General features: G+C 40.4%; 1 protein-coding gene across 1 annotated transcript in view; it reads left to right on the plus strand.

Annotated features, from left to right (window-relative positions):
- The window catches only part of LOC143314801 (chemokine-like protein TAFA-2), a 59,877-nt gene extending 51,165 nt beyond the window's left edge, over positions 1 to 8,712 (plus strand). The window contains exons 4-6 of the mRNA XM_076721997.1: positions 1,709 to 1,833; positions 2,426 to 2,475; positions 7,179 to 8,712. Of these exons, the coding sequence (XP_076578112.1) occupies positions 1,709 to 1,833; positions 2,426 to 2,455 (155 nt within the window). The 3' untranslated portion in view covers positions 2,456 to 2,475; positions 7,179 to 8,712. The remainder of the gene's footprint in view (positions 1 to 1,708; positions 1,834 to 2,425; positions 2,476 to 7,178) is intronic.
- The last annotated feature ends 3,216 nt before the right edge of the window (positions 8,713 to 11,928 follow it).

Raw genomic sequence — 11,928 nt, forward strand, 5'->3', positions numbered from 1 at the left:
GTGGCCAAGCAGCTCAGGCCTCTCACAAAACTGAGTTATCAGCCCTTTGCTTCCATAAATGAGCAAAAACCATTTCTACTCATTCATGAATATGAGCCCAAGGTCAAAGCCAAAACTTGTCGGCAACTTTTTTTATGGCTAAAATAAAAAAGTAATATCAATAAAAGTAGAAACCTATTTTATACCTAGCTAAATGTTCTCAGTCGGAGCTGCCTTTGTGTTTTTAAAACATCATTAGTTGTTAAGTGAAATGTATCCCCTACACTTTATGTATGTTATCGATACTCCCATTTCATTTCAGGAGAAACCTTTGTGGCTTTTTAATAGCTGCTGTTACACAACCACCATCTGCTTGCAGTTGACTTGATGCATGTTTTATGCCACAGAGCTGCTATAACCATGGCTATGTGGTACAAATTGATTCCCTCATGTCATAAAGTATCCATTCTGTGCAATTTAGTCTAGCGAGGCTCCGGTGTTATGTGTGGATTATAATAACTGTCCTCTTCATTAGGAAGAACACTAATGCTGGTGGATGGGGATGTGGAATGTTGATAATGACCTCTGTAATATGCCAAATTTAAATGATGTCTTGTACAATAGACGAGCAGAAGCTTAATGGTCTTTTTTAATGGGAGCAGCCGAGTTGGTGTTCTCGCTGCAGCTTAAGGTTTTCCCCTCACATGACTTCTGGAATCTCTCTCCAGTTTCCATCTTGAGCACATGGATATTTATGCCAAGGCTCTCAACACCATGTGTGTCTGAATACTCAAAATAGATTTAGTGAGCGTTGCCACTCAAAAATCCTATCTTACATCACTCACCTGAGACAGCTGTCAAAATGTGACATGACTCGATGAGACGCGGCTGTGATGATTTGATTGGTAGTCACGGAAAATGTGCTTGTATCATAAACGGTAAGTGTCCTAAACTTTCAGAAAGCCTTTTGACTTAAAATTGTACAAAAGTTCAAAGTTGAGCATGAAGCAGTGTTGGTTTTGATCTCCATTTTGATTTGGTTTCAGTCTCTTGGTGACAGTGTCAACAAAAGCTAGGACAAAAATAAAAAAAAAAAACATGGAGGCTACAAACGGGGAAGCTAATGTAACACTGTGATCATAAATGCAGGATAACATTAATAGAAATATTCCTTTAGTGGCCATCCAGGGGAAGATTTACATGGCTGACAACCTACAAATAATACTGCACTGCACAGATGCATGCAGGTCGAGGAATAAGATTTCCATTAGTTTCCAATTGTTTGTCTTTCACATTATTTAGTTTGTACTTGCTGATAACAATTATAATTAGGGCTGCAACTAACAACTGTTTTGATAATCAATTAATCTGTCAATTATTACTTTAATTATTTGACTACTACTACTTTTTACTACTAAATAAAAAAGCTAAATGTAATTATTTCAAGCTTTCTTCTTCCTGTCTGCCTTCAAGGCCGCCACAATAAAAACCAGAATTACATAAATGGACACTGGAATGCAGCCATGCACTGGGAATGAAAGGGAAATGTAACTAATCAATATCTTTGATCAGATATTGCTCAAGTTTCTGTAGTGAACAAAAACTTTCTTCATTATTTACATTTTGAAAAATGTATTTTTATTTGATTTGATCTAAATTCATCATAGGTCCACAGACAACGTGAACTGACTGACTATTTGCTCTTTGACCTCTACGCTTTTTTGACCAGCCTCGATAGTGGAGCAGAAGTGGTGGTGTCAGATGCATCCGTGCCTTGATGGGGAGGAATGCAAAGTTCTTCCTGATCTGAAGGGCTGGAGCTGTGCTACAGGGAACAAGATCAAAACTACCAAGGTAAGTTTAAGAAACTGTCACTATCATGATACCATATTCAAACTTGTTGAATGTGACCTTGCACACTTTGAACTGTTCAAGGTCAATAAGCTGTGGCTTCTGTTACTGTCTACCCTGCCTTTACCTAAAAACAGCTTATGTTTGCAGTCGGGTTCTTGGGCCCCCCGGGGCCTGTAATCAATGGACTGCCATGTCTCCTTAGCACTTTGAAGGCACTTCGAGCACCCAAACTGGCCAATTACTCACTCCAATTACTTGCTTTTAACGTTGTAACATGATGCCCGCATCCTTCACTGTGTTATGATGACCCGTAGACTTCAGTTCTGTCTCTCTCCATGTACTTAATTATTTAAACTGCCCGCACCACACCTGCCTGGAGCCAGGAGCCTGGAGCCTGGGGCTATTGATTCAGGGACTAGTCGGGACCTCAAAATGGGATATTTATATATATAATTTGTTTTTCTTTGAGTGTTCTAAGACAAGCATGAATGTCTGAAGATGTCTGGAAATTGATTTTTGGTAATTATCAGCTCTCGATAAGACCATAAAGTATGTTCTTTTGTTGTCTTCTTTAACATGTGTGACTGGAAAGATTTCTGCAGACAGAGACCAGCTTTGGTAACGTCCAGTACTTCACAGCAGGTAATAAATCTGTTTTTATGTGTGTTTTTGATATTTAAATGTTAAAATTCCAATATCAAAATGCAAAGAAATTCCCAACAAGGATCATTAATGTGCAGCATTACTCAGTCATTGTGCAAAAACAATGCATTCATATCATTTCCTGGGTAGTGCCACTTCACATTTTCATTGAAAGAAGACAAGGACGACGGCTTTGCATTTCCCAATTAGCGTTAACTACTCAAGAGAGAGCAAGGAGGCGTGTACAATCCAGAAAGACAACAACAACCTGTTCAAAGCGTCAGCCTTACCCAGCAGATTTATCTCGCACACCTTTGAACTCAGCTAGAGAGACAAGTTTCTTAAGTTTCAAATCTGTCTGCGGGCGTCTTGAAGCAGCGGGGGTCGGGCTTTCTTCTTCGCCTCTGCTGAGCCTTTGGGAAAACAGCACAACATAAACCTGGAATCCCCAACTATGCTGTCCTCAATCACTCTTTATCATAAATGCATTCATACGGAATGGAAGCACCTTGATAATTCAAAGCGTAAACGAAGCAGGAACTGGCTACTATAAAGCCGAGGGACCCGGCAGGGAATACAGTCTTTCAGCTTGGTGCAAATCTCCGAGTGACGAACTGTATCTGACGTGCAAAGATGTTTAGCCGCTGCATTAAAATTTGTATAGGTTGCCTACATTTGCAATCCCCAAATGACAGAGAGAGGTAACACTTTGAATTGAGTCTCTTGGACTAAACACAGAAATCCTGAAAGGTGATGTCAGCGTATGTGATGGAAGAGGCATGAGACAGAATAAAGATCTGACAAAGGCAAGTGTGGATTTCCCTGCTGTTTCCAACACTGTTTTTTCTCTTGAAATTTGTTAATCCCTGTTCATCCTGCACATGTTAGGTCTCACAATTTAATTTGGACAAACAAGGAACTTTTCGTCTGAGGAAAACTGGATACATCGCTCTCATAGAAGTGTGTTTTACTCTTGTATGATATACTCCAGTAAGCATGGGAGCCCCGTTCTGTTCTTTCTGAAGTTGTAAGGTTTTCTATTCAATTCTTCATTTGCTGCCTCTCCACATACACCTTGAGATGAGTTTGTCCTGTTCAATGAACTGTTGGGTTGTCACTTCTGTGTGTCACCTCCCCTCAAGGGTGTCTCTTATGATACGACTACTTGAGAGAGTCAGAGTCTAAAATTTTGGAATTCGAAGAAATTCAAAGTGGCTTTAATTCAACCAGACAATAAAATACTGAGGCTGCATTTCACAGGAGAGTCTGACCCCCTCTCAATTAGATTGTATTGATTGAACTCATTAAAATGAATTTCTGTGATTTAATTTCAGATTAAGTAGAGGGCAGCGATTTGATAGCACTTTATCAAACCCAAATCCACCTATCAAATCCACATTAGCACTGCAATTTTCAAATATTACTCAATCAACTTTCCTATCTATACAATGGTAAAAAAAAAAAAAAAACAACATAATTTCCACATATTGATAAGGCTTGTTTTGTCTAAAACCCAAATATATTCAGCTTACTATCATATATGACAAAGACAAACAGCAAATCCTCATATCTGATATACTGGAACCATGAAGTGTTTGGTGAACTGCAGTTTAATGTGAAATCACAACCATTTTACTGTAAATAAATGGACTCAAGTACTTCATCTCTTTCGAGGGAAAAATACTATGCGGGGTTAATATTACAGCCACTTCTGTCAGATGAAAGCAACCAGATATTGGCAAGACAAAGACATACTGGGGACACCTCAGGATGCATTAACATTTACACTACAAATGATATGGATCACATGCGTCCCAGACCACCTCGGAAAGTGGTTTGAGTGATCACAATCCATCTTGGTGACCCCACTATCTTATGTTCCCCTTGACGCTGCTCTACTAAATCCCTATGCTTCCATTCAAATGAATGCAGAGCCACATCTCGCCTATAAATGTCCCTGAAGAACAGTCGCTATATGTTGTGATTTGTGGCGATGGTTGCCCATCAGTCCTGACAGCAAAACTTTATTTGGGTAAAGGTGAACCTGCAGCGTCCTTGCTTTCTGATTTTACGGGCAGATTCTCACATAAAGAAAACAACAAAAACAAAAAACAAAAAAACAGCCATACTATGAAAAATCCCAGCGTCGGTATTTACAACTCAAAACATATTGCTGAGGAGGACACTGCGGTGCACCAATTACACGGCTGAATTACACAAACACAAGCACATGCACCTGCTGTGTTAAATCTTTCAGCCAACCTTACTTCAGGCACTAAATGGGATTGCTTCCTTTGCCAGTTAAATTATCACTTGTCAGCCACCAATTAAACAAATGCAACACCCACTGAAGACTTAGTTTTCTTCTCAGTATTTTTAGCATTGTTTCAGACAGTCACTCAGATACTGTTAATGACCCCCCCCCCCCCCCTCCACCCCACCTCCTCCTGAAGAGAGACGCTGGGTAGATTCATCTCTGTAGACATTTTCTCTCCTGACAAGAAGTGGCTCCGCTCTTTGTCTTTTCAGCATGGAATTATTCTCAAATTAGTACCACATTAATCACAGTGACAGCTCAGAATGTAAATGACTCTGTAAAAGGAAGAATTTATTGGAGCCTGCACAGAGACCAGCAAAGTGCTGCCACAAGATAAATTTATGGAAACTCTTTACCCTGTGCTTGATATGATTATGCAGGGTTTCTTGTCAAGTGATGGTTGTTGGATTGTTTTGCTTTAATGCATAATTGAGAATGATTTATATGACACTATGCACTGCCACGCCGCTGCTCTGGTCAAATGACCCATTTGTGAATTAATCTAACTAGGCTGTCAGAGCTGTCTGTTTCCTATCAAAAGTTCAGCATCAATAATGGAGCCTTACAAGTTCGCCGATGGCTTGCCTCAGCCCGTCAAACCCACGTGGCGGCTGACAGGCGCTTGGAATCGATAGCGGACATCGTTATGGAGGTTGTTATGTTCCTCGAGAGTCTTTTCCAGAATGTACTTTTGGAGGAGCAGAGGAGCTGCCAGTCAGCCACTGAGTTTCATGACAGGCAATTTAATCTCAAGGAGAGCGGAGGTCTTCAGAGTATCTGATCGCATCCAGCTAAGAAAGAGAAAACCTTTGCGTGGAGCACAAACCCAACTCACGAGCATCCTTTTATCCTGAATACTGTAGAACACTCTAATTGATAGATCAGTGTGCTGGAATGATACTGAATCTGAGAGAATTCCACAGGTGTTAGCGTTAGAAAACGCGACCTTTACACCAGTGATGGTTGACTCATCACTGTCAGAAGGAGCCACTGCACAGCATGGAGAGTGACCTGATGTAAAGAAGTAAATGTACGGTGCTTGGGAAGGAGCTGATGATGTTGCTTTTCTAATATAAAGTCTTGACATTCCTTTCACAAAACTGTTGCTTTTTCCCCTGTTAGCATCACAAACGGATGCTGACAATGGTCATTTTGTTCATTCAGAGGATGATATGAATAATTACAGATCAGATTTTTGTGGAAACTCCTGTGACCATTCATAAAACCCAGAGGATGAATGTTAAAGCTGCTATGATCACTACTACTGACAGTAACAGTGGATCAAATGACTACAAATTGTGCGAAAGGTGACATGAGCGGTGCCAGATCCACAGAAAATCATCAACCAACTCTGCCGTTCCCTCAGCTTTAAAGAGCTTTTTTCTGCCCATTGTTTTGGTCTTCACGCCAGCAAATGTATTGTTTTGACTCATTGTCACAGCTTTCATCAGTGCTGTTTGCAGTCACGAGCATTTTCAGAGAAAAGGCTTTTACAAACCCACTCTATGCTGTATCAAACGGCAGACAAAGTTAGCGTCTTGCTAGTGAACACAACAGCGCATTGACCTTATACTCTAAATGAACGCTACTGTTTCTCTGTGTCAGCTGGATGTGCAAATAAACAACAACTTACTCACAAAACAGCCATATCGTAATGTAGCAGTGATGCTTCCTTTGGCTGCCCCCAAGCTGCCAGAAAGATTTGTTAATGCCAGTTTGTTTTTCATGACCATGACCTTTCCTCCAGCACTAAAATCAGGTTAAAATTTACACTTTTCTACAATACCAAAATCTATTTGGCATGCAGTTTGTTTCATCCAACTCTTCTTCAGCACACAGCCTCTGAGGGCCCGTAGCAGGGGTTTGAGACCTTTAGCCTTGTTTTTCCTAAGAAGACAATGACTTTACTCACAGTGGCAGCGATGAAACATAAACTGCAAGAATGAAAAGAGTGTTGAATAATGCATCTGATTTTGTATTTGCTTCGCCAACATCTTTGTCCTGTCAATCAGTGGGGGCGGGAGTCTCATGTCTTCTTACTTGGATTTTCTCCAGATAAAGTTTTATTACTCTGCAGGTCATGCTCTTTTCTTTTTTCTGCTCAGCTGTGGTATCAGTCTCTGCTTATGTCAAGTACTCAGTTTCACTGTGTTTTCTTTGTAGTACACCACTCAGAAATGTGTGTGCATGTGGGTGTGTGTATGTCTGTATGTATGTATGTATATATATACATACACACACATTTGAAATGATGTGAAGAATGATTTAAAAACACTAAAATACATTCAGTCATGCTTGTGGGGTAACTTTCTTAGATGTCGTTTTGATGTTTGCCACTGCTTTGATTTCATTTTGACATAAATCAATTATTTTTTTCCCCTCACAGGTGAACCAACAGTTCTGGTTGGGTCATCAAAGGAGAAGACAGTAATGCAAAGGACCTTTCTGTAAATAGAGACTTCCTTACTTCTGGACTGCAGTTAATCTTTGGAAAACTCTGGCTGCTTCTTCTTGAACTCTATGGACTTGAAAAAGAGAGTAAATCCTACTGAGAGTACTGATTATTCAGCACGTCTTCTTGAAGGACTCCATATGATTAGCCTTACCGGACAACAGGATTTATTCTCTGAAAATGTACTGCTTGTTGTGGAAGACAATGGTGAACTTTGCATATATGTTTATTTCTAGAGTATTTATGTCATTCACAGGGGCTTTTGCATCACAAGTTGGCCGCGGTGAACAGCAGGTCAGTTTGTTGTAAGCCTCGCAAATATTCAATACAAAATGTGGTTTTTGTTTTATCAGTCCATTGTGGCTTTCTTCTCTAACAAAGTGTAGTTTCAAAGAATCACATCTAGATGAAAATATGTGGCTGAGCAGCAGATATTCAGGGTGCTTTTCAAAGAAATACACAATCACGTTCATCAACATATCATTCATACCGTGCACCACAAAGCGGCAACCTCCACGGCTGAACAATGAAGCCAACGTGAAAATGCCAAAAACTGCAGTTCCTCCAATGGCCACTCGAGGCTGGCTCCAAAAGCCTTTCAATCCCCACAGACACTTGTGTTAAAATACCCAACCCCACAGCAGAGACAAACACGTTTACAGCCTGGTAGCTAATTTTCTGTATGAGGGGTGAATTTTTATCTAACTCACTTGTTTAAATTACGCTAAGGCTTAAAGTCATGCATAATCATGTGTGTGGCTGCTTTAAGTGACTGGTAGTGACTGCATTTGGCAAAGCTCAGCTCCATTCACGCTCCACCTTTTTGCCCTTTTTTGGATTAGCAGGGAGTTTGTTGGAGTCGGCGACGGCTGGAGCCACTGTCACTGAGCTTCACAGTGGTTCTTCAGGAACCAATGGATAACATCACTGAGGCTACATCCATGTTTTATACATTCTGTGGCACTGCTTCTCAAAGTCCGGAATCCGGACCCACCTGATATTGTCCACTGGCAGCCCATAGGTCACATCTGACCTTAGAAAATAAAACCTAATTCAATTTGAAACTCAGCATAAATCTCCTATAGATTATGTCATATGTGTATTACATGTTCTATTCGACCCAGAAAAAATACAGCTGAAATAAATCTGACCAAACCTGCCAGCTGTTAACTGACAGACAGTCAGATGCAGCTGTGGTTTCTTTTTCCTCTGAAAATAACTCTGCCATTTCCTGCTGCTTCTGCCAGATTTTGTTTTTGTGTTCAGATTCTAGACAACAGCAGTGTAAATTCAACACGGTGTATATCAAACTGGTGACCAGCATCTGGACGCCAGCAACAATGTTCCCAAAACTGTTTTCAACTAGTTACTCAAGTATGATTTGCTGATCACCTTTCAGTAGGTATCGCTGACACTTTCTTTGTCTGTGTAAGTGATGACATCAGTAATAAACTATGGTTGTGTAACTAATGCCTTGTGTCATTTAAGCATCTGTATGCCAACAATGACTAGTTATAAGTCACATTTGCAGCATGCAATGCTGGTCTGTCAGTTAGTCCACCACACATTATACCTGCTAACCGGCAGCATGTTGCCACTGTCACTGCGCCTCACTTCAGCATTCAGTCAAAAGTTCTAACTAGCATGCCAAGGTTGAGTCCTGCAATAAATTCTACCTCTGAAAAATGAAAAAAATGATCATACACAGGTTTGAGGGCATTGTCAGAGAGGTGTTGATTCAGCTGTTAATTGTGGAGGTTTTACTCAGTGACAGTGTTGACTGGACTGATTTGTACAGAAAAGGTGTATCCAGTGTGATGGTGGATAAAATGCTGGAAACACATTTGAATGTTTTGGACAATGAAATGATAAGAAAACCTGACTCTAACAGCCTTGATAAAAGTATTGCAGTGCTGTTGAATTGGATAACATTTGGCTCTGTGGACAAGATAGGCAGGTCGCTATCTTCGTCTCTTTAGATTAACACTGACAATACTCATCTTGTTAGTGCCCACTACAACATCACCTTCTCATTTTGCTACTGTGTTGTTTGTGCGATGCATTTGATTAATTTATCCCAGTGGGTAATATCTGTATACAACTTATTATTCATATAAAAATAGTCATATAAAATAGCGTCCACCTGGTCGTGAATGGCAATGTCACAATACAGAACTTATCCATAATTATCCATCAAATTGTCAGACCCAGAGAGCTGCAGAAAGTGCTAAAAGTCGATGACTGAATGTGAGTCCAGTCAAGTTCAATTAGCAGCTGAAATCAGTTGAAGCTTCCCAATAACATCAAGGGTCCTTTACAAACTCAGAGGCCACTCAGACCTTTTTCCCTTGAAAAATGAAACATGCAGTGCTCATCTTGAAAGTCTTCCAAATTACAAGTAGATGGCTCATCACAAAATCAGACAGACACACTTGGAACAATTTTCTGGCAAGATAAGAGACAACAGCAGCACCATCAGGTTGTTTCACCTGCAGCAGACACTCATGATGGATTTTAAGTGAGAGGAAAATTTCATATGAAAGGATCAAATGACAACATGTGATGTGAAAGGTGTCACTCCTACTGAAACCCCCCAGAATCATCACCGGACTCTGCAGTTCCCCTCAGCTCCACACAGTGTTTTAGCATCTTTAAGCACATTGTTTTGGTTTTACAGCCCACAACTGTTTTTAGTTCAGTCTCACGAATCTCATCAGTAATGTTTCTTTTTTTTCTGTGAAAATGCTCCGATAAACCCAGTGTGTGCAACCACGAAACAACAAACACAGTTAGCAACTAATGCTAGATTAATGATAATGCACATCCTGCCGGTGTTTTTTCATCTGTAAGTTAATCATTTCACTTTTCAGCTAAATTTGACCATATTGGTCATAGTATTTACTTTGATAATACATTTTTAGTTTGATAATCACCTCAATGTACAGATTACATTTTGGTTTACTTTCATTTCTCAGGTTTATCCTCTATGTTTCTGTAACTAAACATAAGGTTTTTTCCTTTGAAGAAAGAGTGTAGCTTCGACTTCTGCAGGAATATGTTTTCTTATTCTTACTCCAATAGTTACTTCACTGTCACAGTATCATCTGTACTATTGCTGACATTTTCATGTCCCCTGGCTTAACCGGAATTTCAGTTCCTACTGTAACAGCTGTTGTTTAGAGGGGGGATGTAACAAGTGCATTAGCAGAGTTGCGAGTGTGACTGGAAGGCGCTGTTTGTAAACCCATACATTAGGTGCCCATCCAAAATGCTGTACCTATACAGACCAACCTGAATATATGATTCATGACACTACCTCGCCTTTAAATTTCCCAATTTTGTGCATAATTCTGTCGTCCAAATGAGTGCTTCTTAAATGTTTTCAGCTGAGGACCCCAGTGAGAGATTGGCTTTGGTTGCTCTGGGAAACTGGCTTATTAAAAAATTTCATATCCTGCTCATAAAGGGACCCACTAGCAACAAGCCTCAATTTGGATCTCAACCCACAGTTTCAGAAGCACTGCTGCCGATTACTATTGAGGATTTTCCCTGCTTTTTTGTTGCATCGCTGACACCTTTCAATTCTTAAACGCCTCTCTTTCGGGAAATTAAAGGAGGAAAAAAATGTTTCCACAACAGAGGCAATAGCGTAATCAGGAGGTTATTCAGCTGCAGTTGCTTGACAGACGGAGAAATGAGAGGATTTGAAAAAGGGATATTGCTTCTGTTTCTTCAAGTGTTTAAATGGATCGTGGTTTTCCTTTTGTAACATACTGTACCCTTTGCGCTTGCTGTAGACACTGTTGCTTGTCTGCTCCTGTCAAACATAGTTACACTGAATGACTCTATTTCCCAGCCTGCTATCCTTTTCCAAACACACAGAGTCTGTGAAATGTGTTGCACCGAGAACAGAAGACAAGCGCTGCCTAAAGCGTCTGTCTCATGTTTCACAGGGATCGAATGCTTCCTTCAAACATCAAGCTTCATTCTTCTTTACCGAAGGCGTCCTTTGGCAAAACGACAAACATTCTCTCCATGAATCAAAAGGCCGTGACACCGTTGGCCATAGCGTGTCAAAACAGTTTGACATTTCTAGGGTCAATGCTAGACTCCCAGTTGGTATTTGAGTCAGTTCAGAGGAGTCGGAGGAGTGTCTGGGGGTGGGAGAGCTGCAAAATACAGAAAACCTCGCTTTCAAAGCTTTGTTTTCTTTCAAGGGATTCAAATGAAGTGAACGCAGGCTTTTCTTTTTTCTTTTTTTGCTGCAGTCATTACAAGAGCACATCAAAGGAATCTCCTCCTCTCACCATATGCTGTATAGTTTCATAATCTAATGAGGGTTTTGTAATTACACCGTCCACCAGGGGAATGGAGCTCATCGATTCTGTGGGAAAAGAAATTTCTTTACACAGACTCACTGTAAGCCGTTGATGCTATCAACAGCTTTGTACTTCAATTCCACTTCATCATTATACATGACAGAAGGACTTGTCAGAATTGCGTGTTAGAGAGTTACAGATGTGAATGTAAATCACTCTGATATTGTATCTTTCAAAACTTTGCAGGCCCGAGGAGAGATGGGGAAAAGTGGAGAATGTCGCTTGCGAAGCTACCAACATAGAGGGAATTTTTCATCTGGTCATGTAATTTGTTTTCCCCGTGCAAGGCAGTAGTCTGTATGACA

The sequence above is a fragment of the Chaetodon auriga genome, chromosome 22 (assembly GCF_051107435.1).
Source record: "Chaetodon auriga isolate fChaAug3 chromosome 22, fChaAug3.hap1, whole genome shotgun sequence".
In the NCBI taxonomy this organism is placed as follows: Eukaryota; Metazoa; Chordata; class Actinopteri; order Chaetodontiformes; family Chaetodontidae; genus Chaetodon; species Chaetodon auriga.